This window comes from Nicotiana tomentosiformis, chromosome 4 (genome assembly GCF_000390325.3).
Source record: "Nicotiana tomentosiformis chromosome 4, ASM39032v3, whole genome shotgun sequence".
NCBI lineage: Eukaryota > Viridiplantae > Streptophyta > Magnoliopsida > Solanales > Solanaceae > Nicotiana > Nicotiana tomentosiformis.
This window is the reverse complement of record NC_090815.1, coordinates 15,855,139-15,878,446: the sequence shown is the minus strand read 5'-3', so window position 1 is coordinate 15,878,446 and position 23,308 is coordinate 15,855,139. Positions and strand designations below refer to the sequence as shown.

Here is a 23,308-nt window from a genome sequence, read left to right as displayed (position 1 = left end):
ATGTCTGCGTACACATTACCCTCCTCAGACCTTACTAGTGGGATTATACTGGGTTGTGTTGTTGTTGAACAGTAAGAACTGAATTCAGGACACTATCCCGAGTAAGTTGTAAGTTTGTAATGAAAAAAGTGAACGGAAGAAACGGGTATGTGCCATTCTTTTTATATTGTGGCTATATTTTTAATGTATTGCAAATGTTGATTATGTTTTAAACAACAATCCTAAAAGTGGCTACTGGTGCACTAAACCCAAATTCAACTCACGCCGTCTTTGGCCAAGTCAGACGCCACTGTCCCTTGGCTGCAAAACTTTGCTCCTCTCCACCGCCGAATTGAGTTGTACGCTCTCTCTCTCTCTCTCTCTCTCTATAAATATATATATATATATATATATATATATATATATATATATATATATATACTTTTTCTCGTGATATTTTCAGCTGCAAAACATCAACTCCAATTTGTATAGTTCGTTGTGATTTTTTACAAGAACAAGACCTTAAAGGTGGAATATTTATCACTATGTTGTTAGTTTTTAGCTCTTACTTTGACATTTTCTGCTTTAAAATTTTGAGAATAAACTTTTGAATGCAGGGAATAAAAAGTCTCAATTGATGGGTGTAATTGAATTATGCAACACTTCATCTATTTGCATTGGTAGGGCAAAACCCAGTTGTTGTTTAATTGAAAAAAATCAGAGGAGGAGAATCATTTGCATGGCTGCCTCAGTGCCAGTGCAAGAGGAAAGTCAACAGAAACAAAGTGTGACCGGGGATGCTTTTATCCGGCCCCATCTTCTTAAATTGTCACCTTATCAACCCATTTTGCCTTTTGAGGTAAATATGTAGGATTCTTTTCTTATTTTGTTTCTATATGGTTGATTACATGTTATTTACTCTCTCTATAGGTGAATGAGTATGTTAATTGTGTTATAGTCGACCTTATATTGTGCTGAGTAAATCTTTCTTTGGGGGTATAGGCCAAAACTCACTGACCCGACTAATCCAGATTCGCTCTGACTAGGGCCTATAAAGGGGGAAGCATTAGGAGTTTCTCCATTCCCTTCCCATGGATCGAAACTGAGACCTCTGGTTAAGATGGATGACTCTCATCCATCCCATGGCGGTCTGTTGAATAAATCGAGTTAAATATTTCAAACCAAAAAGACTCAAAAGACCTGAATTTACTACTGACAATGCTCAGTTCTACAGCTAGGACCTTTTATTTTCTTGAGATGAATAAGCAGGAACCATCTCGTACTTTCTTTCTGTATGGTTGATTACATACATTTACTACATTTATAGGCGAAAGAGTTTAAGTTGATTGTAGAGTTGGCAAAATGGTTAAAAGAAAACAGTTATCCACCCATATTAGCCATTAAAAAATGGGTTGGTTAATAAACTTTTTAAAAACGGGTCGAATATGGATAAGAACCATATTATCCACTTAGAAAATGGATAACCAATGGATAACTAATTGGTTTAACTTTTACATTTGTAAAGGGTTCCTCAAGTTTGGGAGGCTAGGAATTCTCCCAAAAGTGATCATATTCAAGAAGCCATGAATAATATGGATATCCATATTATCCGCCGGATAACCCGTTTTTTTATCCGTATCAAATACGGGTCGGGTCGGATAATTTATCCGTTTTTTTTAATTACCCGTTTACGACCCGCTCCTATCTGACCCGTTTGCCACCCCTAGTTGATTGTATTATAAGAGAAAATGCACCAATTATAGTTGAGTGTTGTGTTGAGTAAATCAGGTTTGAATAATTCAAACCAAAAAGACTCCCAAGGCTTGAATTCACTACTTAAATTACTCAATCCTGCAGCTAGGATTTCCTTTTTTTTGGGGGGGGGGGTGTTTAAGAAGTTGAGTAAAGGAAAACTTTGAAACATTGGCTTTCTTGGGGAAGGAGGAGGGCATATATTAAAAGGAAACCGTCGAAACTTGTGAAGTTTGAAAGGATGAAAACTTAAAAATGTGAAAAACTAGGTTTCTATGCTGGATTTGGGGGGGGGGGGGGGTAGCTTACCGCCTTTCATCCGATCTTTGTCATTAACTATGTTGTCTATCTATTTCTGTTACATTTAGCCTTAGGGACATCAGATGTTCTCCACTATTTAGTAGGTACTTGTTGGTTTATCAGCTTAGCAGGTTTTGTGATATCAAGTCGTGCTGCTAACTGTTTGCTATTGAAATGTGTGATATTTGCAGTAATAAAGTTTACCTAATGAAAAATGTATTTTGTTGGCACAATAATTTCCAGTAATCATCCTTTGGGTCTTGAATGATTTTCTGAGAAGTTAGCTAAATTTTATACAATAAAGCACCGAGTAGGGGCTGAAAAATTATATATAAGTAAAGACCCTTTGAGTCTTGAATCATTAGGCACAGAGGAATTAATTATATCATGTTTCTATTTTGTATGTGAACTAGTCTAGATACTTTTTTCTTTACTTATCTAGATAGGCGAAAAGGCTATGGAGAAGTTCTTTTTACAAATTTTTTTTCATAATTTTCATTTCTTTTTTCTCCTTTTGTTCGGTAGACATGACATGTAAAGTTCTCTCGCTATCTCTCTTTCTCCCGAAAATATACGGTTTCTATTTAAGGATCGAATCATGTGTTTGCTATATAAAGAAAAGGTGCTGTGGTGAAAATCTGATATACTTGCTGTTTTCCTTCTCATTTATCTGGGATATAATGAATAAATAACCACCACATGATTGGTAATAATCTGTTAAATGTGATGTTTTCTTTATATTCTTGTTGCATGTAAAATATTGCTTGCAATTGAACAGGTGTTATCCACTCGTCTTGGTAGAAAGCCAGAGGACATTGTGAAATTAGACGCTAACGAGAATCCATATGGCCCTCCTCCAGAGGCAAGTTAGTATCTTTTGCAATGCCAACTGTTTAATGGAAAAGATTTCTTTTGGGACATTCCTTTTTGCGTAGTTATTTTCCGCCTTCTCAATTTTAAGCTGCTGAATTTCTTTCAGGTAATCGAGGCTTTGGGTGCTATGAAATTTCCATATATTTATCCTGATCCTGAAAGCCGTACCTTGCGTGCTGCCCTTGCTGAAGACTCTGGCCTTGAATCTGAGTATATTCTTGCTGGGTGCGGTGCAGATGAACTCATTGATTTGATAATGCGGTAAGCATTATGATTAGACTACCCTTTTATCTAAAGTTTAACTAAATGCTGACTCTAAGTATTTGGCATGTTGAGATATAGTCCTTGTTTGACCTACAGTTTAGATATCTAACTGTTCTCTGCTGCAGGTGCGTATTGGATCCTGGTGACAAGATTCTTGACTGTCCACCCACCTTCACAATGTATGAATTTGATGCAGCTGTAAATGGTGCACATGTCATCAAAGGTAGATACGAGCTTTACTTATGTTCTTTATTATTATCATACCGAATTTTAGTTCCTTCCTCTTCTAGAGGAGTCTTGAACTTGTTTTCGTGCAGCAAATAATCTTTGGTTGAAAATATAATTGGCAGTGATCTTAGAAATATAAATGGTATACAGAAAGACCAAAACTTGACATTATCTAATGACCTCTATTTATAGTTTGGTACCAGCTCTTCTTGATTACTGAAACAATTACCGGAATCTAATAATTTCACCCCAAAGAATGTTGGAATCCTAGCTTTCAACATTGTTGACGTAAGTTGATTATTTAAGTGCTTTTGGTGGACTTCTAGTTTTCTTAACAAGTAGTTGCATTGGCCCATCAATGACGTATTGCTTGGTAATATTATACTGTGAAAATGTCTAGTTTAAGCGAGAAATGAAGTGAGTACAATTAAAATCCAGACTCTACCTTATAAAAAAAAAATAAAAAATCCAGAGACTCTACATTCAGACAAAGCAATGTTTTAAACTATGGAAGCAAAATGAAATAAAATGATACTTCTAATTTTCTTCAATGCGATGATTATTGTTGAGTCTTTCATCGATAATTGTTAATCTGTAGCTATGTCAAACTGGCAGTGCCTAGGAACCCAGACTTTAGCCTGGATGTAGAACGGATTGCCGAAGTGGTTGAACATGAGAAACCAAAGTGCATATTTCTGACATCGCCTAATAATCCTGATGGGAGGTATTGCTGCATTGTATTTCTGGTCTATTTCTCTTTGTGGTTGTACTTTGCTTCTCTTGAATGTACTGCTGTGAGAGTCTCTCTCTGCTTTTCTTCCTGTCTAAGTTAAAATCATCTTCAAAACTTTCAGTTGCACCTTCTCTTCTTTTTTTTTTCATTATTCTCTAAGTCCACGAGATGGAGAAAATGAGTACTAGGAAATTATTGCTAGAATTTCAAGTTAGCCAGTAATTCTATACTGCACCCTGTAAATATGGAAGCGAAAAATCCTTTTCTTGTATTTCACATCATAAATGGTGGCTTTGTAATTTCTGGATGAAGCATCATTTTCCACTGAAGCTTCTACACACCCCTTCCAGCGAAAATGCTCTTTTCCTTCAATTTCTCTTTGCTCCATTTTCCCCATTTTATTGCCAAGGTCATTCTTTACCTTGTCTTGAGCCTTATATAGATTGATTACACTTGCACCCAAAACATTTGTTGTTGCCAATTTTGTGAAAGGTAACTATTACTAGTTTCTAGAGCTTATAGCCTTGACAAAAAGGCCTTTTTTATTACCAATAAAAAGAGGTCTTTTTGGTATTGTCCTTGACTACAGTATCTCAGTGTTACAGCTGATTGGGCACAATAAGCAATATTAAGTTCAACAAGGAGTAGCAATTGTAAACTTGTATTGAAATGGACATGTGCATTGCAAGGACAAAATAATCAGTGGCCTTCTTTTGGTATCTTAAGCGGACGAAGAATACTCTACCGGCTGGAATGACTTTTATCAGTGAAGGGTCTTTGGAAGAGTGCATGTAGCAATTGTCTGTAGCATTTGGACTGAGGGAACCTGTGACTGTTTAAGATAGTATATGCGTCCTGCTACTGTGTTGGGTAGTGTTTTTGGTTTCTTTATGGTTTATGTCTATGCCTTGTTCTTTGGGATAACTCTGATGGACTTCAAAAGAGATTAGAAGGCTCTCATCAATTGGTGTTAGTTTAAGTTATGTAGCTTGAAGACATTGTTGTTCTGCACAGCATACTGTTTAAACAGTTGATTAGTTAAGTAATTAATGCACTTTATGAAAGAGTTAAAAGAATGACGTCGTTGGTGTGAAAGGAGCTACTAGCAATTATGAAGAAAAATGAGCAAAGATTAGAAACTTATTATTGAGATAATCAAATAGTATGTTACACATATTTTTCTGGACGCTTTCCAGATTTTCGCATGTTTTCTGCACCTCAGGGAATTTGACAATCGAAATTTATTTTCTATTTAGACAGTAAATTTGCTCGCTTTCCAATGTGTTGACTTTTTATTATTTATGCTTTGTTTGCCGTTATACATTTTAATACCAACGTCCTTTAATTGTTGTCGTTCTAATGTGACAATTTATCTTGTTATTGAACAGTATAATTGACGATGCAACGCTATTGAAAATACTTGATCTGCCCATATTGGTAATACTGGATGAAGCATATGTTGAGTTTTCTGGAATGGAGTCTAAGATGAAGTGGGTGAAGAAGCATGAGAATCTAATCGTTCTTCGCACATTCAGCAAAAGAGCTGGTAGGTTCATTCTTTTTTATTTAACATGTATGAAAATATTCAATTTGTGTGCTTTGAAAACCCATATGCCCCTTATTGTTTTTTGCTGATTAGTGCAAAATCTTATCATTTGTGGCTACTACATGTTCATCTCAATCGGTCCTGTCATATAATCAAATTGTAATCGGTCCTGTCATATAATCAAATTGTAATAGTAATGAAGACTTCCAGTGTGTTCCTATTCCCGAAATTAGTATTTACAAGTGGTGTGATAAATGGGTGTTTGGGGTTAAAAGTATAGTTGACTAATATAAGTGGTATCCCAATCCTCAGGTTTAGCTGGACTCAGAGTAGGATATGGAGCTTTTCCAAAGAGTATTATTGAATTCCTTTGGCGAGCAAAGCAACCATATAATGTGTCTGTTGCCGCTGAAGTTGCTGCATGTGCTGCACTAAAGAATCCCGCTTATCTGGAGGTACTTTAGGATATGGAACATTCACATTGAGCGTTGTTGAATAACTTTGCCCAAATGTTCTAATCTCTTTAATAGGTGAAGAAAATCATACCTTTTTCTTGAAATCTTCATTGATTATTGTGTCGTTTTTGTGCCAGAATGTGAAAGTGGCACTGGTGCAAGAAAGAGAGAGGCTATTTAATCTCTTGAAAGAAGTCCCATTTCTTGATCCATACCCTAGCTATTCTAATTTCATTCTCTGTAAGGTTACGTCTGGAATGGATGCTAAGAAATTGAAGGTAAAAGTACTTGTATCACTAAGTTCCATTCTTGTAAAGTCAATTCTGTCGCTTCTTCTATTCCAATTCATTTTATTGTTTAATTTGGCCTCATGTCTTTTCGTTCTGGCTTGAACGTCACTATGTTAGAAGCTTGACACCAAGGTGAATGACGTATTAAAGAACATGAATTAAATAAAAGCATTTTGACGAACTACCTGGTTTCTATCATCTTCTGTTTACGGAAAGATTGTTCCGAGTTTTTGAAGTGGTTGGCAAGTCCATAATGCATTCCTGTTTCTCCTACATTTTAACGGTAAAAACTTGTGTTGCAGGAGGACCTTGCGACAATGGGAGTGATGATCCGTCACTACAATAGCAAAGAACTGAAGGGATACGTTCGTGTGTCTGTAGGCAAGCCTGAACACACTGAGGCATTAATGAAATGCCTCAAGCACTTCTATTGATCTTGTGACGAAATCTGAAGTGTGTTATGTCCTCTCAAGATGAAGACGAACTGGGAGTTACTCTTTGCTATTTATGCTAACTGCAAACAAGTCATTCTTCAGAATTCAGTTCTTGTGTTGGAGGAGTTATAGAGTGATCTTGATTCTCAAGTGTACATTATGCTGGAAATTTCCAGGCTCCCTGATAAGTGGCAGATTTGAATTAAACTTGTTTTTTTTATATATAAACAATAATAACAAATCCAGTATAATCCCACATATGGGGTCTGGAGGGTATAGTGTGTACGCATACCTTACCCTATCTTGTGGGGTAGAGATGTTTTCGGTAGATCCTCGGTTCAAGAAAGACGAGAAAGAAGCAAGCAATAAGCAGTAAAAGTAGACTCTTAAAAATTATAAATATTTACTTATGCAAGAAAGAAAGTAAGATTCTTAAAATTCTTTTGCAGTTTGTTCAAAGTTATATTAGTTCACGTCGATTATGCAGATTTTGTGTATCTAAAACATTCATACTGACATAATTAGTTGTATTATGCTAGATTGCGAGTTGTCAATTTATCACAAGTATTGAGACTACCACTGTCAAAATGGTAACTTGTCAACTTTAGCAATTACTATCAAGAATTAAGGAAAAAAGTGAGAAGGGTCAAATTTTCCCTTTACTAATCGAAATTAAGTAATCTTGCATCCGTTAAACTGTTGACGACTTACTCTGTTAGAAAAAAAAAAATGTATATTTTTAGTCGTTTCCATATAGCGGTAAATTTTTTTTTTTTTTTGGTATTTATGTATATTATATAATATAATATATATATATATATATATATATATATATATATATATATATATATATATATATATATATATATATACTTTTTGATAGCGAATGCTATTAGTTTCAGCCGACCGATCAATTTTATATTTTACCAAAAAAGAAAAATTCATTTTCTTTTGGTCCCAATAGAACTTCAATTTAAAAATAATTTTGAATCATAATCAAAAGTGGGATGTGGGATTTTGTAAGGCGAATTCGAATTTATAGCCCGTTTGCCCAAGCTTCAAAAATCAGTTTATTTTGAGAAGTGTTTTTTTTCTTCAAAAGTACTTATGGTGATAAGCAAGTGGTATTTGACTAATTAATTTTAAAAAATACTTATGAGTAATAATTAGTGTTTGACCCAAAAAGGTTTTCTGTTTTTCCAAAACGGTTTATGTTTCTTCTTGTAAACATTTTTTTTCTTTTCAAAAGCTTGACCAAAGGTTTAAATTTGAAAAGAAAATAAAAAAAAAAGTATTTTAGGATGGAAGAACCTTGGCCAAATAGGATATTAGTTGGGTCCCAAATGCAATACGAATGGAAACAAAAAAGAAACAGAAAAAAAAGAAGGGAAAAAGAACTCAAAAGAGGAACAGTTTCGTCTTCTTCACCACTATCAGCGCTTCAACTCCATTTCAAGTTTTCTGCAGCCAAAAACCTCTCAAATTTTCCTTTAACAAATCTCAACAACTTCCCATTTCCAGAATTCTCCAGCTACAAGATTCATCTTTCCAACTACATAAACCCTAATTCAACTCTCTCTCTCTCTCTCACACACACACACACACACAGTGCTTCTGCACATACGGAAATGATCGATGGTTATGATCATGATGCATCAGCATCAGCATCACCATCAGTCCACTGCACCCTCACCACACCCAATCAATCCCACTCCTCCACCTGCTCTTAGATCCCCCAACGCTGCTACTACTCAATTTCCTTCACCTTCACCACTTTCTTTGGGTCGGGACCATGCAATTGGGCCGCCTTCTGTAGAACTTGGGTTGCCGCCGTTGGCCCGAGTTAAACTCTCCGATATTGCACCTTACGATGGAGCTCCGGTTGGGCCTTATTTGCGAGCCGTGGAGGCTCTCTCCGGATCGCTTATGCGGCACAACGCGGCAGTGATTGAGCTCGGCGGCGAAGGCACGGCGGTTCTACGGTGTGGGCTGGAGTCAGTTAGGTATTTTTTTAAGACGAGGGCGGTAGCTCAGAATGGTGGGGCCGGCACTGGTAGCAAGAGTGGTCGTGGGGTTTATATATACAGGGCAGGAAGGTAAGGACTAGAAGCTAATGTGATTTTTCTTGATTGTGTCTAAATTATATACCCCGTCAGTACAATGTTGGAAGAATATGAATATCGAGGAGAGATCTCCATGATGAAGCTAAAAATCAATATAGTGAAACCGGTAGAAAATATATCCATTTTTACTTGCTCGAAACGATAGAAAGTACCTAAAGCCATGGACTGTTAGCTTGCAACGCAGTTCAGCAGTTCCCCTATTCTGAACTCAACGATTTAAAGGTTTCCTCTATTTGAATTTGAGTACATTCTTGTTATTTCTAAGACTGTCTAGTTTGATTTTATTAGTCTCAAACTTCTCCTCAAATTTAAGGTTAGATGTTACAAGCTTTTCCTTATGGGATTAAAGATTTGATAATCAGCTTCTTACGTGTTAGGCCTTTAGAAGACATGGACTCTTCTCCCCCATGCATGACTGAAGTTTTCCGATGCATGGGAAGGGCAGCTCGTGCTTCTTTAAGTGCAATCGCACGGCACCTTCGTTTGCGAAGCGAGTAAGGAACTTTGTTTAGGCTTTATCATATCATTCAAATCCTCTTTATGTCTCAAATGCGATTCTGACCAAACACGTCGTGCTCTGCAGTGTTTTCGATCACTTGCTTGATGATAATCCATTGCCCGTTAATGAGGCCTCTTCGTCCGTTCTTCTTGCAACCTTCTCCGGTACCGCCTCTCAAAATGGGAAAGGAGCTATTGGTGGAGGGAAGCAAGTCGCAAATGGTGAAGTAGAGAAGGGGCTGTTGACACTAATTTCATCTGATGCTTCTGGTCTTCAGGTATTCCTGTTAATTCCAGATCTTTAGTTTGAGTTTTGGATTGTGCATAGCTTCCAACTAATACATTATAACTTCTTTTCTGACTCCTCGTTGTAAAATCACTTTTTTTCTGGATCCTCTGTGCCATCAATCATTTTCCTTGTTTATTTCTTCTTTATCCTTAGGTTTGTGATCCCAATGGTCGTTGGTATCTAGCAGATAGTGGCTTGAGCCCTGGGGATTTACTATTGCTTACTGGTAAGGCTCTCAGCCATGCTACCGCCGGCCTTCGTCCTGCAGCCGTATACAGGGGTGCAGCTGATAACTATGTGGGCACTGTTTGTGGTGGAAGGTAGTGACATTGGTTGTAGAGATTTTAAATTGTTGCTAGGGTAATTTTCAGTTTTACTCAATTATTGAGCTGTAGAGCTACATCTTGTAGGACATCCCTGGCATTTAGGCTTATACCTCAGAGCAATGCGATACTGGATTGTTCTCCGATTGCAGCTGCTGGTCATGTTATTCCTCAGAGCTACGTGCCAATTTCTGTAAGCCAGTTTATGGATGACCTTTCTGCCGAGGAAGACATGCTTAGTAATACTGATAATGCTTATGTAAGTAGTATTTCTTTACATATGATCAAACTGTTTTTCTTGAAGTCAATGGCACAGTTTTTCTGCTAAGTTTTAATGCTTTGGGGTCTGTTTTGGTTTTGTGCTGAGTAAATTTCAATTTAGATGGACTTGAAGTAAGCTATGGATTTACATCCACATGAAGCTTTAAATGTGAAAAAAAAAAATCAATATAGATGCGAGTGCCTCATAATCAAAATCTCTTCCTTTTTTCTTATCAACTTTTTTCTCGATCAGTGCACAAAATATCTCATTAACATGGCAAAAGCCAGCACTAAGATTGTGTTGGTTGCAAAACACCCTTAAACAATCATTTTTCTCCCTGTAATTAACTAGTGACGTCAATGAAACTATGTTCATCGTCTGCATCTATTAATTTACACCAGCAGAGAGCTAGAACATTAAGGTACTTTTTCAGAAACTGTGCTAGTGTGGCTTTCCCTTGAAAGCACCTCTGGTTCTTTCTCTCCCTAGCACCAAGCATACCACAAGAAGGATAATCCACTGCTCTTTCATCCCGTTCATGATGTTGTAACCAGTCCATCCTCAAAAAGTTTCTTTTACAGTGCTAGGCGACTCAGTACATCCCAAAGAAGTTTAAAAACAGTTGTCTTCAACAGCTTCATTACACATGAGCATCTAGTGTTAAGCATGATTCAGGTGTAGTCACTCAGCAAAAACATGACACTTTCTAGGAGGCTTTTGTCTCCCAAGTCACTTTTTCTCTTTCAACGTCTCTCTCCTTTTGCATGCTGGGCATGGGGATACTTCTCTCTTGCTACATATGTAACTTTATTTGGACGAATATTCTTCCTTGGATAATAATCAGACGAAAAATTGAAATATATTTTTGTGATGGGTGTAAATCACTGGAAGATTAAGTTCTTTGTTTGCTGATCAATTCACATGAACTGGAGGATGAATATCTTCATTTGAGTTCAGCATGAAGAGACATCTCATTTTAGGAGAAGAGAAGACATCTCATTCGAGGTCAAGACCAACATGTGGCTCGAGACAATCTTAAAAAAGGAAATATCAATTCATAAGTTCTAAATTTGTCTATTTCTTTACATACTAGGCCTGGGATAGCCTTGTCTTTTGATATGGATGAAGCTTCAGTTGGATATACTCTTCCGTACATAACACATGTTTTCTAATTGCATAAAAAAGTGATTTTTTCCCCCTTGTGATGCAAATAAAAGCAGTTGATGTTAGATATTCTTTACGTTCATTGCATACCACATGAATTGGACAATGGATATCTTGATCTGCATACAACATAAGAAGACATCTCATTCTTTGTCTGGATCAGCAGGTAACTCGAGACAATTTAAATAAGGAACCATCACTCAGAAGTGTTCTTTCGGATCCTTTATCGTAAGTTTTATTTTGTCTTGTGGACTTTCCCCCTTCTTTTCTGGTTAGATATAGCAGCATATTTACTGTTTGAGTAAATAAAAAATTTTATACTTGCTCAGTCTCAAATTTTTAACATAGTAAATGGACATCCTTTACTTCCACTTATAGCAAGAAGTTCAACAAACACTTCTCTACTCTACTAAGGTTTCCTAGTTTGACTAAAGGTTAAACAGAAGTTTTCAAGTTTATATTTTTTCAAAAATATGCAAAGAAAATAATGCTAGACAACATTATCAAAAAAATAAAAAAAGGAAGAAAATAATGCTAGATAACTGTTTTTGTTTTTTAAGTGATAAAGTCATTTTAGTAATAAACAGTACCATGAGGGTACTGTAGATAGTACAAAATCAGGACTTGGTCTCCACTAAAAATTAGAGTCAAACAAGTCCATAATCTCTGCCCTTAAAGAAATCCATAATCTCTGTCATGCTAATTACAAAGTCTCCCTTGTCCCAAAAACATAAATTTTGTGAACATTTATATTTTACAAAAGAATATATGGAAGACAATTCCTCCATGCATCATATGGACAGTCTGGCTAGAGAGGGATAAGGGATGTTTGAAGGGAAAAAATGCTAGACATCTGTAATCCTAACAGAGACATAACATTACCGCGTAGATGCCTTATACTTGCAAACAGAACCACTAAGATGGTCTAAAGAGTTGGAATGCCCTTTATAAATGGTATTCTTATAACAAAAGCGATTTGGTTACAGGAGCTATGAGCTATTGAACAAACATGCACGACTCTATGGAAGTGAGCTAGTTCCATAGAAAAGTTTTTTATGCTTGAAATATTTACAGATACCTTTGTTACTCTAGATTATGTGGAGTTAATAAAGAGGTATAACAAAGTCCCACTTACTTGCGGCTCACACCCCATTACCCCCAAGAACGGAAAAGCAATAAGCAGATAAGTGAAAACCTCTACCACCATTAGTTGAGTTGTTGTGAGTTCCTTCTGCCATCTGAAAATGGAGGGATATTAAGTAAAGTGAAATGATGTTTTTGGCAAAATTTAAGAAACAATTGAAAGCTGCATCTTCAATTGTGAAGCTTTATTTTTAAAACATGTATATTGCTAGAGCTATTACATGTTGCAGAATGTCTAGAACCGAAGGTTACAGGCTACAAATATCTCATACTAGTTGTGAGATGTTGCAACAAGCCTTAAGATGATCTTCTGTGCTATTTTTGCAAGTTTCTAGTGGCTTCACTCATGATGAGGCCCTGAGGAACTCAAGCATAAAAAGGATATGTCAATTCCTGTATCCCCAAATTTCACATATTTGATTCTCATTGTTGCACACCACAATTGTTATTCTGAGACTTAACCAGAATAAGGACAAGAAGTAGATAAAGAATTTGGAACATGAATCTGTGTTTTCCTATGGAAAGGTAGGAGTATCTTGTTCTCTAGAAAAGCTACAATACCTACTCTTCTTTGGCTCTTAAACTAGTAAACTAGTGCATGACCACTGTGTGCTGTGGTTAGACTGAGCATGTTAATATCAACTGCTCCAATCAATTTTTGATCTAGAAAGTTTGTAGACCTCATTATTGAACTTGATAGTTGTAATCTCTTGTTTGTTTCTTTCACCAGCTTTTATCTGTGTCTTCTTCTTGCTCCGTTCAATTTCTATATTTACATATGAATGGTTAATTTGAATATTGGTTATTTCATCTGCCAAATATAATAACTTTGTTGTTACAATGTGAAACATTGCAGTGGCGCATTCCTTGAAGATGCTATGTTTGTTTCATGTGGACATTCCTTTGGTGGTCTAATGCTGAAAAGGGTTATTGATATGGTAGGAATTGGCATGATTTTTGACTTTGTTTCTAGCTAGCCTTTTTCCTGTTCTCCTTAGAAGGTGGAGATTATGAAATGGCATAATTGCTTCGTTACAAAGCCACTCTTGCTGGAAATCATTTTCCTTTTTGGTTTCATGCTGTTGTCTTCACTTGCATGGGTGATTGATGAATGAGTCAAGAACATGATCACATTCATCTCTTCATGGCAGGCAAGATGTACCCTCTGCAATGCGGAAATTGAGCGTGGTTCCTTAATTCCTAACCTTGGTGAGCTCATGTTCATTTATTACCTGCTATCTTTTTCCCTCCAGGCTTTTTTTTTAAAATTTTGTATTTTCGTATGCACTCTACCGGATTCTCTTCTGGCAACTCTTATTAAATTTTTTATGATGATTCTTATTGATTCTGCAATCTGATTTACAATATGGATTTCATCTTTAGTATTAAGAGCTGCGGCTGCGGCGGTGAAGCACGAGGATGAGCGAAGACTCTTCCACAATGCAGCTCTTAGAAAGCGCCGAAAAGAAGTGGGAGACAATAGGGTAAGCTTTGATCTTCCCATTTTGCTGCAGCTTTTCCTCCAAACTGCTAAATTAGAACTCATTGTCTTCAGCTTTTTGGTAAAAGGAACTATCTTAATCTGGTTTTATGCAATGACATGACAACTAACATATCCTAGTCGATTTTTGGATAATTTTACGTCTCAAGTGCACACAAGATTACGTATTTTGAAATCACCAAGTGAAAAATGGTAATGTAGATTATGTACCTGGAAAAAAGTATAATGGCATCACGTTCCTCTATATGTATTTTTCTCAGCTATATCTTTTTCCTTTAATGGTAAAGTCAAAACTTTGTTGAAGGACTTTCCATAAAAGAGAAAAGAAAAGAAAGAAACTTAGTTGAAGGACTTCTCTTTGGTAGATTTTGACAGATTTCATAGGTGATTTTGAGAAAGCAAGTCTAATGCAGCTTTTGCAATCCTTTTCTGGCATAGAAAAAAGTTTGGATTTAATGATATTGATCTTCATCCATATTTGAATTCTGTTCTAGATTAGGTACTAAGGAAAACCACAGAAGACACACAATTAATTGAATAATCTGCTGAACTACTAGGACACTGGTGCTCACGAATCTGTTTTTCTAGGTTAGACACCAGTCCTATGTCTGTTGCTTTTACCTATTATAATACTCTTCGACAATTGACTTCTTCATAAGTGATGTCATTTACCTAACTTAAGGATAGGTCGTTCTCATACTCTTGGGAGGTTCCTTGAGTAGTGTTCCCCTTCACCGAGTAGTTGGGGAAGGGGGATGCTTTTCCCCAGTTAAGCTAGTGCTGGAATGGTTAGGAATCTGAAACACCGGCACAACACTGCCCATACTTTCGGAGTTCCCCCTTAGGGAGGTGGATTGAAAGTATTATTGAATCTCTGATAATTAATGATCCTGTGAGGTTGGAAATTTGTCATTTGAATTGCTATCTATCATCTCTCTGTAACATATAGTTAGATAAAATCATATTTCACAATAGCAAGCTGAACTTAATGCATTGGAGTACCGTACGGAGATGTCTCGGGCAAATCTCAAATTTCTTGCTTCATTTACCTATAAACGTTTGACATTTGAATTTCTTAATGATTCGTAGAAAATCCTCATTACTTCAAACCTTCCAGGAAAATGGCGAGGTTCCTTCCGAAAATGGACCCCATAAAGGTGTTCAGTATCCATACTCGGTGAATGAGAAAGTTGTTATAAGGGTGAGATCATTGTGACTCTGCATTTTAAATTCTTCAAAGCTATAGGAAAGAATTCACTGAATTACAGCAATGAGAATGCTAAACTGTGCAGGGAAATAGGAGGACACCAGATAAATTTGTTGGAAAAGAAGCTGTAATCACGTCACAGTGTCTTAATGGCTGGTTAGCTACCGGAGCATTTCCTTGATATTTTGCGTACTACTGCAATATGAATGTCAATTTAGATCATTACACTTGTTGCATGGAATATCCGGTGCAGTGTTTTAGCTTAAATTACTGAAATCTAAGTGATACTGCTGCAAGAGCTATCCTATTTAGAGGAAGTAACCAATTTGACAGCTCAAAACTTAAGCTATTATTTTGACATCATTTGAGTAGTCTTTGGGTCTGCAAGGAAGTCTCAATTGTAGTTTATGGTGTCTTGCATTAGTTAGAAAAAATATGATAGACATTATGGATATTTTTTTGCTAGTTGTAATCTGTGAATCATTGTAAGTCTATCAAGTACTCAAGGTCATGTTTGTGTCATAGTTAACCACTTAAGTTTACAGACATATCCTGTCATTCAATTTTGTCCGATTCACATATCTATAATAACATAAGAAATAGATATACCTTATTACAGGAAAAGTGTGTATTGGTATGTCAAATTGAAATATTCAAGCGACAATTATCATCTAAAATTTTCAATGAAATCAAGTTTTTAGGAGCTTTTAGTCCAATATGACAAAATGAATCTTTCAGTGAAAGCATGTGTGTTATCTGAAGACTTCTCGTCCGTTCTATATCTATAAAGTAATTGAGATAAAAGCGATTAGCTTGTCATGTTGTTGCATTATATTGAAAAAATGTTGTTGCATTTTATTGAAGAGTCGTATTTCAGTTGCTAGTGATAATGCAGTTCTTGCAAATTCTCTCATTTCTTTGCTGTCATAAGAGATTAATACATTAAAACATTTCAGCTGCTTGTAATATTTAGTTCCTGCAAATTTTCTCATTCCTCTAGTGCCATAAGAGATTAATACCATTTCCCTTACGGTATGTTTTAAACAAGTATTTGGTGCCACAATGATATGTTAAACAACTATTTGGTTCCTTGACTGGTTTGCTGGATATCTGAGACAATAATACTTTTAGACAAATGCGCTGGTAATGCTTCAAAAGTTGCTGGAATATTTATCCTTCTTGAGAGTGAGGTATAGTTCTCCTTGTTTAGGGATCCCTAAAATGATCTTCTCACTTCCTGCAGGTATTTGCTTAAGATTATTGACAGTGGAGAAAATGTCCGGTTGCAGTACCGGTCTCTGCGTAAGATCGGTCCTTCCCAGGAAGCAGATGAGAGATGCCAGTCACAGACAGTTCAGAACAGTAGCTGATAGATGATCACGACCAATTTCCATGTGGATTATACTGTAGGAGCGAGCCCCTCTGTACTCTGCTCAAGTTTAAAGATGTAACTTTTTTTTTCCTGTAACCTAATTACCGGTACATGTTTCTGCTGAGAGAGAGAGAGAGAGAGAGAGAGGTTCATAGTTTGACAAAATCGGAAAATCCTTAATAGTTGCTGGTATAAGATTGTTAAAGAAAGACCCTAGAAAGAGATCATCTTGAGGATAACAAGGTGGCTCCGATACCCTGTAGTGCAGTGCCGCTTATTTTCCACATGTATAGCCAAATATTCATTTTTGTTAAATCTCTCTGTATGATAGGGCTATACAGGGGATGCCCTGTCATATTTTTCAGTTTCCTCTATGTTTCATTCATCATTGGTTCACTGTGCAGATAAAATGTTAGCTTCCTTTCCTGTACCCTATTGTTGCTGTTGTATTCATCACTGATCACTTGCAGGTAAATATCTGACCCTTCTTAGATTCAGAATTTAGTTGACATTTTAAATTAAATCGCTTGTTACTTGCTACAGCTTTCTCTCAAAAATCTGTTGCTCTGAGTACTTTTACATTGGCAAGGACAACTTTACAGGCAAAAAATCTAGAAAGAAATTAATATTTCATTCTTTTACAGTAGAAAACTAGGAAAGGATGGATTCCACTTGTGAATTATCTACATATGCCCTTTTTCGCTTTGTTTTTTTCAGAAGTCCTGACTTCTACAAAGCCTAGGCAAAGCTCTAGTATGAGCAGGAGGAACCATTACCCCAGATTTCACCATTTTAGACATTTGGCCTTTCATATCTTTGCAAATTTTTTCCAACTCCACTACTCTCCACTGCATTTTTTGCAAGTTTAGCCTCATATATTCATGTTCCTCTTCTTGCAAGATATGTTGATCACTTGAACTAGAACTGTCACTCTTGTTTTTCTTGTACAAAACCATTTGGCTATTGCTGACTTTTGTTTCCTTAACAAAATTGTTGTCTGTTGTTGGGATACTTGAAGAATTCTGAGAAGCAAGTGCTTGGACAGCAATTCTTGGTGAAATTCTTGGATTTTTTGCTAAGTCTTTGCATGCTTCAAGGCTTAGTTTCTCATAGTTGAGACATCTGCAGAGTCTTGATCTTTCCTCTAGTGAAAGGGTTGGATGAGACTGCAATCAATTTACACCAAATGTGCCATCTCAGATGCAAGAAACATAATAGATAAGGCAAAATGAAAAGAAGAATGATTGCAGAAACACTATTCTTTTTGTTTTATTTTATATGACGCTCTTTCCTTTTAAAAGGGGAGCCTTGGAGCAGCGATAAAGTTTTCTCCGTGTGACCTATAGGTCACGGGTTCGAGCCGTGGAAGCAGCCACTAATGCTTGCATTAGGGTAGACTGTCTACATCACACCCCGTGGGGTGCTACCTTTCTTGTGACCTTGTACGAATGCGGGATGTCTTGTGCACCGAGCTGTTCTTTTTTTCTTTTCTTTCCCTTTTAATATGTTTAAGAAAGAATGACATTCTTCTATATTTCAAAATCCTTGAAATTTAAATTTCACATTTTATCTTTAGTGACATGCTTACAGTTTAAGATCACAAGTTCTAATAACGTATGTGTCTGAATTCTTTCTTTTTTAAAACTCTATACTCAATCAAAACACCACAATACAAAATGAAATGGGAGGACTACATAATTAGCAAATGGCACCTCAATCATGTTAGGATGGAGGAAATTTCTTTAGAATGAAAGAGTTATTTATAGAAAGGATTCAGCACATAAAAGGACAAAGGCAATAAGAAATAGAAAGAACACAATGACAAAGGAAAATCAATTATAACTACCTAAAACAGTTTCTAGTACAAATAATCTTACAATAACTTAACTCAAGACTGTCCATGAAAGATGCTGCAGCAACTATTTTGGGGGTCCCATGTAGATCACTGATTGGTTTACATAAAAGTACTCATGAATTAATGAGTTCACAAGTTCCCATGACAAACTTTTATAATGACCCTACTACTTTTCCTTTTAAGTCCAAAAATCAAATGCTATGCTAAATTCAAATGCTTTACATTTGAGTCTTCTCATTAATGCTATGGGGTCGTCTATACGAATAGTGCTGAATAAGGTGTATTAGTTATGCAGAAATTAGTAATGTATGAATTAGTAGTGCAGGCATTAGTTATGCCGAGATTATTTGTTATTCACTGTTTGGTGTGGTGTATTAAAAATTAAAATGCATTACACAATATTTAAGAAAATTAGTTGTTTACAAAAATACCCTTCATATTCTTTAGCTTTAAGGGACTTTAAGGATAATTTTATCTTTAACCATGCTAATGCATGTATTAATAGTCTTGGTATAGCTAATACCATGATTTGCTATGTATTAGTTATACATAGGATAATATCAAATATGTTGTATAACTAATACTTGCATTAGTAATACATAGATTGAAAATTGTACCAAACAATGGATTAGTAATACCAAAAGCTAATACATATATTATTTTCTCTAATGCATCCTACCAAACGACTTACAATCTTACATAGATGTCTTATTAATGAATTATGAGCTATTTCTGTCATATGCTAAAAGCCTTGTACCTTCCAACAAAGAAAAAACATAAAAAGAAAAGAGAAGTATATTTTGCATTGTATTCATATCATGACAACTATGTTAAATCTGCAGTTCACAGTAAGGCAATAAGAGATAAATCCATAAGTATGATTGTAAGGACCCACAGCATGTTATGCATGTCAGTATATTACCATAGTAAAATGTACTACTCATCTAGCTAAAGCTAAAATTGTACTAGAGCATATTTTTCTGTTGAAAAATAGGAAAAAGAAAAAATCTTGCATTTCTTACAAGTGGAGTAACTGAAATTTTCTGCACACTTGTGGGGTTTTCCCAAAAAGATTCAAAAAATTTCCACAAAGACACACGTTTCACCGTAAGAAAGATGCAAAAGTTGAAAAGTATTGCCTTATGGGAGGACATCTTCTTGTCTTATCCCATATCTTTAGCTTTTTGTCCAAACCTTAAAAGACTTTTCATCTTAAAGGCATCTTAAACTACTATTGACCAGTGAATCAGTAGCAGATATTATTTCATGGATAAGAAGGGAAAAAAGGGGCACCAAGATGCACTAAACTCCCACTATGTGTGCGGGATTCAGGGAAGGGCCGGACCACAAAGATATATTGTATGCAGTCTTACCCTGTATTTCTGCAAGAGGTTGTTTCCACGGCTCCTCTCCCTTCATTCCACTTTATGTGGCGATGTTTGATTTAGAATAGAGTTTAAGAAAAAAATGAAGATTTTTGAAACTTGTAGTATAAAACAAACAAATAGATATTTGGGTGTAAATTATTTCTAAATTAGGAAAGGAGACTTTTTTTTTAACGTACTCCTCTGTATCTAATTATCTGTCATAATTTTTAAAAATAATTGTCTCAAATTATTTATCATTTTAAAAGTTCAAGACAAAATAAATTATATTTTTTCATTTTAACCTTAATAATATTTGCTTTTTGAAAAAGAAGATAGCACATGCATAAAGTAAATATTCAAAGATCATATCTTAGGACATAACAAGGGTAAAATAGTCTAAAACACCTTCTCACTAATGTTTCTTAACGGACATGTGAAAAAGAAACACGACAAATTATTCGAGACGGACTGAGTACTAATAAAGAAAGAGTATCACCTGAATTGAGACGAAATGAGTAATAATTACCTCAAGATAGATATCAATGGCTCTGTAGACCCCATCAAAACAATCCCTTGCATAATCTGGTAAACTCTCTGCAATTCCAAGAAACTTTGAAATTTTAAGACTTTGGTCAGGTGCAATTTCTCTCAAATACTTATCCATCAATCTTCCAACTTTTTTCAACTTTTGTACAGAAACTTTATCATTAATATGAACAAAAACTCTAATCAATCTCAGCACAAGATTCACATCATATACACCTCCATTATGTCCACAAACAAGAATATCATCTAGTGTTGCTTGATCAAGATTCCCACCTATCAATTTCTCCAAATTACCCCTGCATTCTTTGCTAATCCCAAATCCACAAACAATTCTTAATACCCAAAAAAGATTTCTACAAGAAAATGCTGTTTTCCCCATCAAAACCACACCTTTAACTGCTGTATCAGCAAGTCCACTGTACTCAATTCTTGAAATCAGATTGTGACAATTACTACTATTATTGTCTATATTGTTGTGACTTTTGCAATATTGGGCTGCTGTTTTTAAGTAATAAAGGAGGAATCTTGTGAGGAGTAAGCTGTTATTGTCACTTCCAAAAGCTCCTAAAGTCCTCAAAAACTGCTCTATTATTGTTGGAGATAAAATGGTCATATCCTCAAACCACCAAACTTTGCTTGTTGATATTGAACTTGGCTTCATTTGTTCAGAAGATGAAGAAGAGGAAGCTGATGAAGTTGCTAAACCAAAAAGATTATTAATATCTGAATTCTGAGCAATCTTGGCTAGAAGTGAAGTCATAAGCTTCTGAATTAAACCACAAGAATCTGCATAATTCAAGAAAGATTCACAGCTCTTAAGTGATGTTATAATATCATGCCATGACCAGTAAAATAATCCTTCAAAAAAGCTTTCTGTTTGATGCAACAGATTGCAAGTTGACAACTTTTCTGTCATTCCAAGAAAATTTGCACAGCAGTGGAGTAAGCACACATTTGAGACTGTGATTTTAATGTTGCCATTGTTGTAACAGAATCTTGAAACCAATTCAAAGCCTTCTATTCCACCTGGAAAATCAAGAATCTCTATTCCTGAATTCTTTATCTGAGTTTTCTTCTTTTCTTGTTTGATTATTTTCTTCAGCTTTCCAGAGAATCTTGAAATGACTTTCTGCAGAAAAAAAAAAATTGTTTAGTAAATTACTTAATTCAAGGGCGAAGCTATACGTGGGCAAGGATGGTCAACTGAACACCCTTTGTCGAAAAATTATACCGTAAAATACTACTTGTTATTAATAAAAAGATAGACTTTGAACACGGGGAGTTTAAAATTTGAACGTTCTTATTGAATTTCTTGATTTCGCTACAGACTTAAAAGATTGGTTGTTTACCTGGTGTAGAAAGAATGTGTGTTGACCATTTACATGGATTTGCAGATCACAGAGACCTTGTAATGGCATGGCTAACTTTGCACTGAATGAAACCAAGACAAGTGAAAAAAAGAACAGTGCTTTGAATTTAGTAATTGACAGATACAAATAGCCTCTCACAAGCTATTGGTTACATGTGAAAGAATTTATATAACCCCCCCCCCCCCCCCAATTGGTTACATGTGAAAGGATTGATATACTCCCCCACCCATATGTATATGGATTTAATTTATATGAATATATAATAACAGTATAAAGAATCTTTACGCTATTGGAGTATCTTAATCTGTTGTAGCAACTAACTTGTTTTCGGTAGCCAAGCCAGCAATTCTAACAAGTAAATTCACCAAAATGCCAAAATGCTACATGTAGTATTTTAAATCCACCTTTGCTACTACACTAAAAGCTTCTTTTTTTTTTAAAATCTAAAGAGGATTCAAAAGTTTATATACACACAAAAAAAATTGTTTTTGCTATATTGCACATAGTAATTATCAGATGAAGCATGCCACTACTTGTTTTATGTTTTCAGATTATTTATTTTTAGGTAATTTGATAGTGTAATTTTTTTTTGTACTGTTATTGTATATAAGTTTAACTATATATTTACAAGGAGGATCTACACTTAGGATAGGGGGTCACTGGCCCCGATAATTTTGAGAAAAACATATGTATATATGTATATATATTTGAAATATCAGGTATATATTTTGATTAGTACCCTAAGACTCAAAACTTAAGTAGCTATATTGGTAGATTTGGAGGGGGGCACAACGTGACTTTTAGTGCGCTGCCGAATTCGACTCACTTTACAATTTGTTCAAATTTTTATTCAATATTAATGTCCCGTCAATTTCAAATCCTGAATCCGCTACATCATTGCCCTTTAGGTAGTACGTGCATGTTTGGGGGGTGGGGTGGGGTGGGGGAGCAGTTCAAACTTCAAAGCATAAAGATAAAAGGAGGCTACGTGTTATGATTCTTAGAAACATCACGAGTTCAGTTTTCTGTACTTTATGGCAGCAAATACATGAGTAAATTGATTCTACTTGTCCCTACAATTATGTTTTTTTTTTCTTTTTTTTTTTTATATGCATAGGGATTTTTTAATGGATAAATAATTAAATATACAGGGTATTTTTGTCTCTCTGTCTGTATATGTGAATATACACTTTCTTTTATATAATAGAATAAAATTCATTTATAGCCACTCGATCCAAACTTTTAATACCCGATAGCCAAAAATTACAATATCCATTTTATAGCCCAAAAGTAATTCTAGTGGCTAGCCCAAAAGTATTTAACTAAGAGGCTCATATCTGCAAAGACAGATAGCTGAAAGAGAGGCGACCACGCCATGGCTGCAAGTAAAAACCTTTGAATCTCCGGTTGTCTGGTGCTTTGCCTGGCCAAGAT

The 23,308-nt window shown here is 35.6% G+C and overlaps 3 protein-coding genes across 9 annotated transcripts; 2 read left to right on the top strand and 1 right to left on the bottom strand.

Annotated features, from left to right (window-relative positions):
• Positions 1-185: 185 nt before the first annotated feature.
• On the top strand, positions 186-7,292 carry LOC104105751 (histidinol-phosphate aminotransferase, chloroplastic). 3 transcript variants are annotated; one of them, XM_070199583.1, is made up of 11 exons: positions 249-355; positions 412-507; positions 597-838; positions 2,810-2,893; positions 3,011-3,165; positions 3,294-3,391; positions 4,012-4,120; positions 5,518-5,675; positions 5,988-6,130; positions 6,268-6,408; positions 6,723-7,292. In XM_070199583.1, the coding sequence occupies exons 3-11, from the start codon at positions 617-619 to the stop codon at positions 6,852-6,854; spliced, it is 1,242 nt and encodes a 413-aa protein (XP_070055684.1). In that variant the 5' UTR covers positions 249-355; positions 412-507; positions 597-616; the 3' UTR covers positions 6,855-7,292. The 3 variants fall into 3 exon arrangements, with proteins under 3 accessions (XP_070055685.1, XP_070055684.1, XP_070055683.1); XM_070199584.1 differs by lacking the exon at positions 412-507 and having other exon boundaries at positions 186-338; XM_070199582.1 differs by lacking the exon at positions 412-507 and having other exon boundaries at positions 299-338; positions 2,810-2,897.
• Positions 7,293-8,211: 919 nt separating this feature from the next.
• LOC104105749 (uncharacterized) lies at positions 8,212-17,100 on the top strand. Of its 4 annotated transcripts, none has more exons than XR_011415278.1 (12): positions 8,212-8,950; positions 9,355-9,471; positions 9,561-9,753; positions 9,918-10,084; positions 10,175-10,346; positions 11,677-11,741; positions 13,513-13,594; positions 13,808-13,865; positions 14,040-14,140; positions 15,247-15,358; positions 15,450-15,520; positions 16,608-16,640. XR_011415278.1 is itself a non-coding variant. In XM_009614137.4 (12 exons), exons 1-12 carry the CDS (start codon positions 8,490-8,492, stop codon positions 16,732-16,734), a joined length of 1,695 nt encoding a protein of 564 aa, XP_009612432.1. In that variant the 5' UTR covers positions 8,212-8,489; the 3' UTR covers positions 16,735-17,100. The 4 variants fall into 4 exon arrangements, 3 of the variants coding, with proteins under 3 accessions (XP_009612432.1, XP_009612431.1, XP_070055681.1); XM_009614137.4 differs by having other exon boundaries at positions 11,680-11,741; positions 15,275-15,358; positions 16,608-17,100; XM_009614136.4 differs by having other exon boundaries at positions 15,275-15,358; positions 16,608-17,100.
• Positions 17,101-17,280: 180 nt separating this feature from the next.
• On the bottom strand, positions 17,281-22,036 carry LOC104105750 (BTB/POZ domain-containing protein At3g19850). 2 transcript variants are annotated; one of them, XM_009614139.4, is made up of 3 exons: positions 21,854-22,033; positions 20,485-21,633; positions 17,281-17,902 (listed from the first exon to the last, which is right to left on the bottom strand). In XM_009614139.4, exons 1-3 carry the CDS (start codon positions 21,920-21,922, stop codon positions 17,450-17,452), a joined length of 1,671 nt encoding a protein of 556 aa, XP_009612434.1. In that variant the 5' UTR covers positions 21,923-22,033; the 3' UTR covers positions 17,281-17,449. The 2 variants fall into 2 exon arrangements, with proteins under 2 accessions (XP_009612434.1, XP_070055682.1); XM_070199581.1 differs by lacking the exon at positions 17,281-17,902 and adding an exon at positions 19,185-19,348 and having other exon boundaries at positions 21,854-22,036.
• Positions 22,037-23,308: the final 1,272 nt, after the last annotated feature.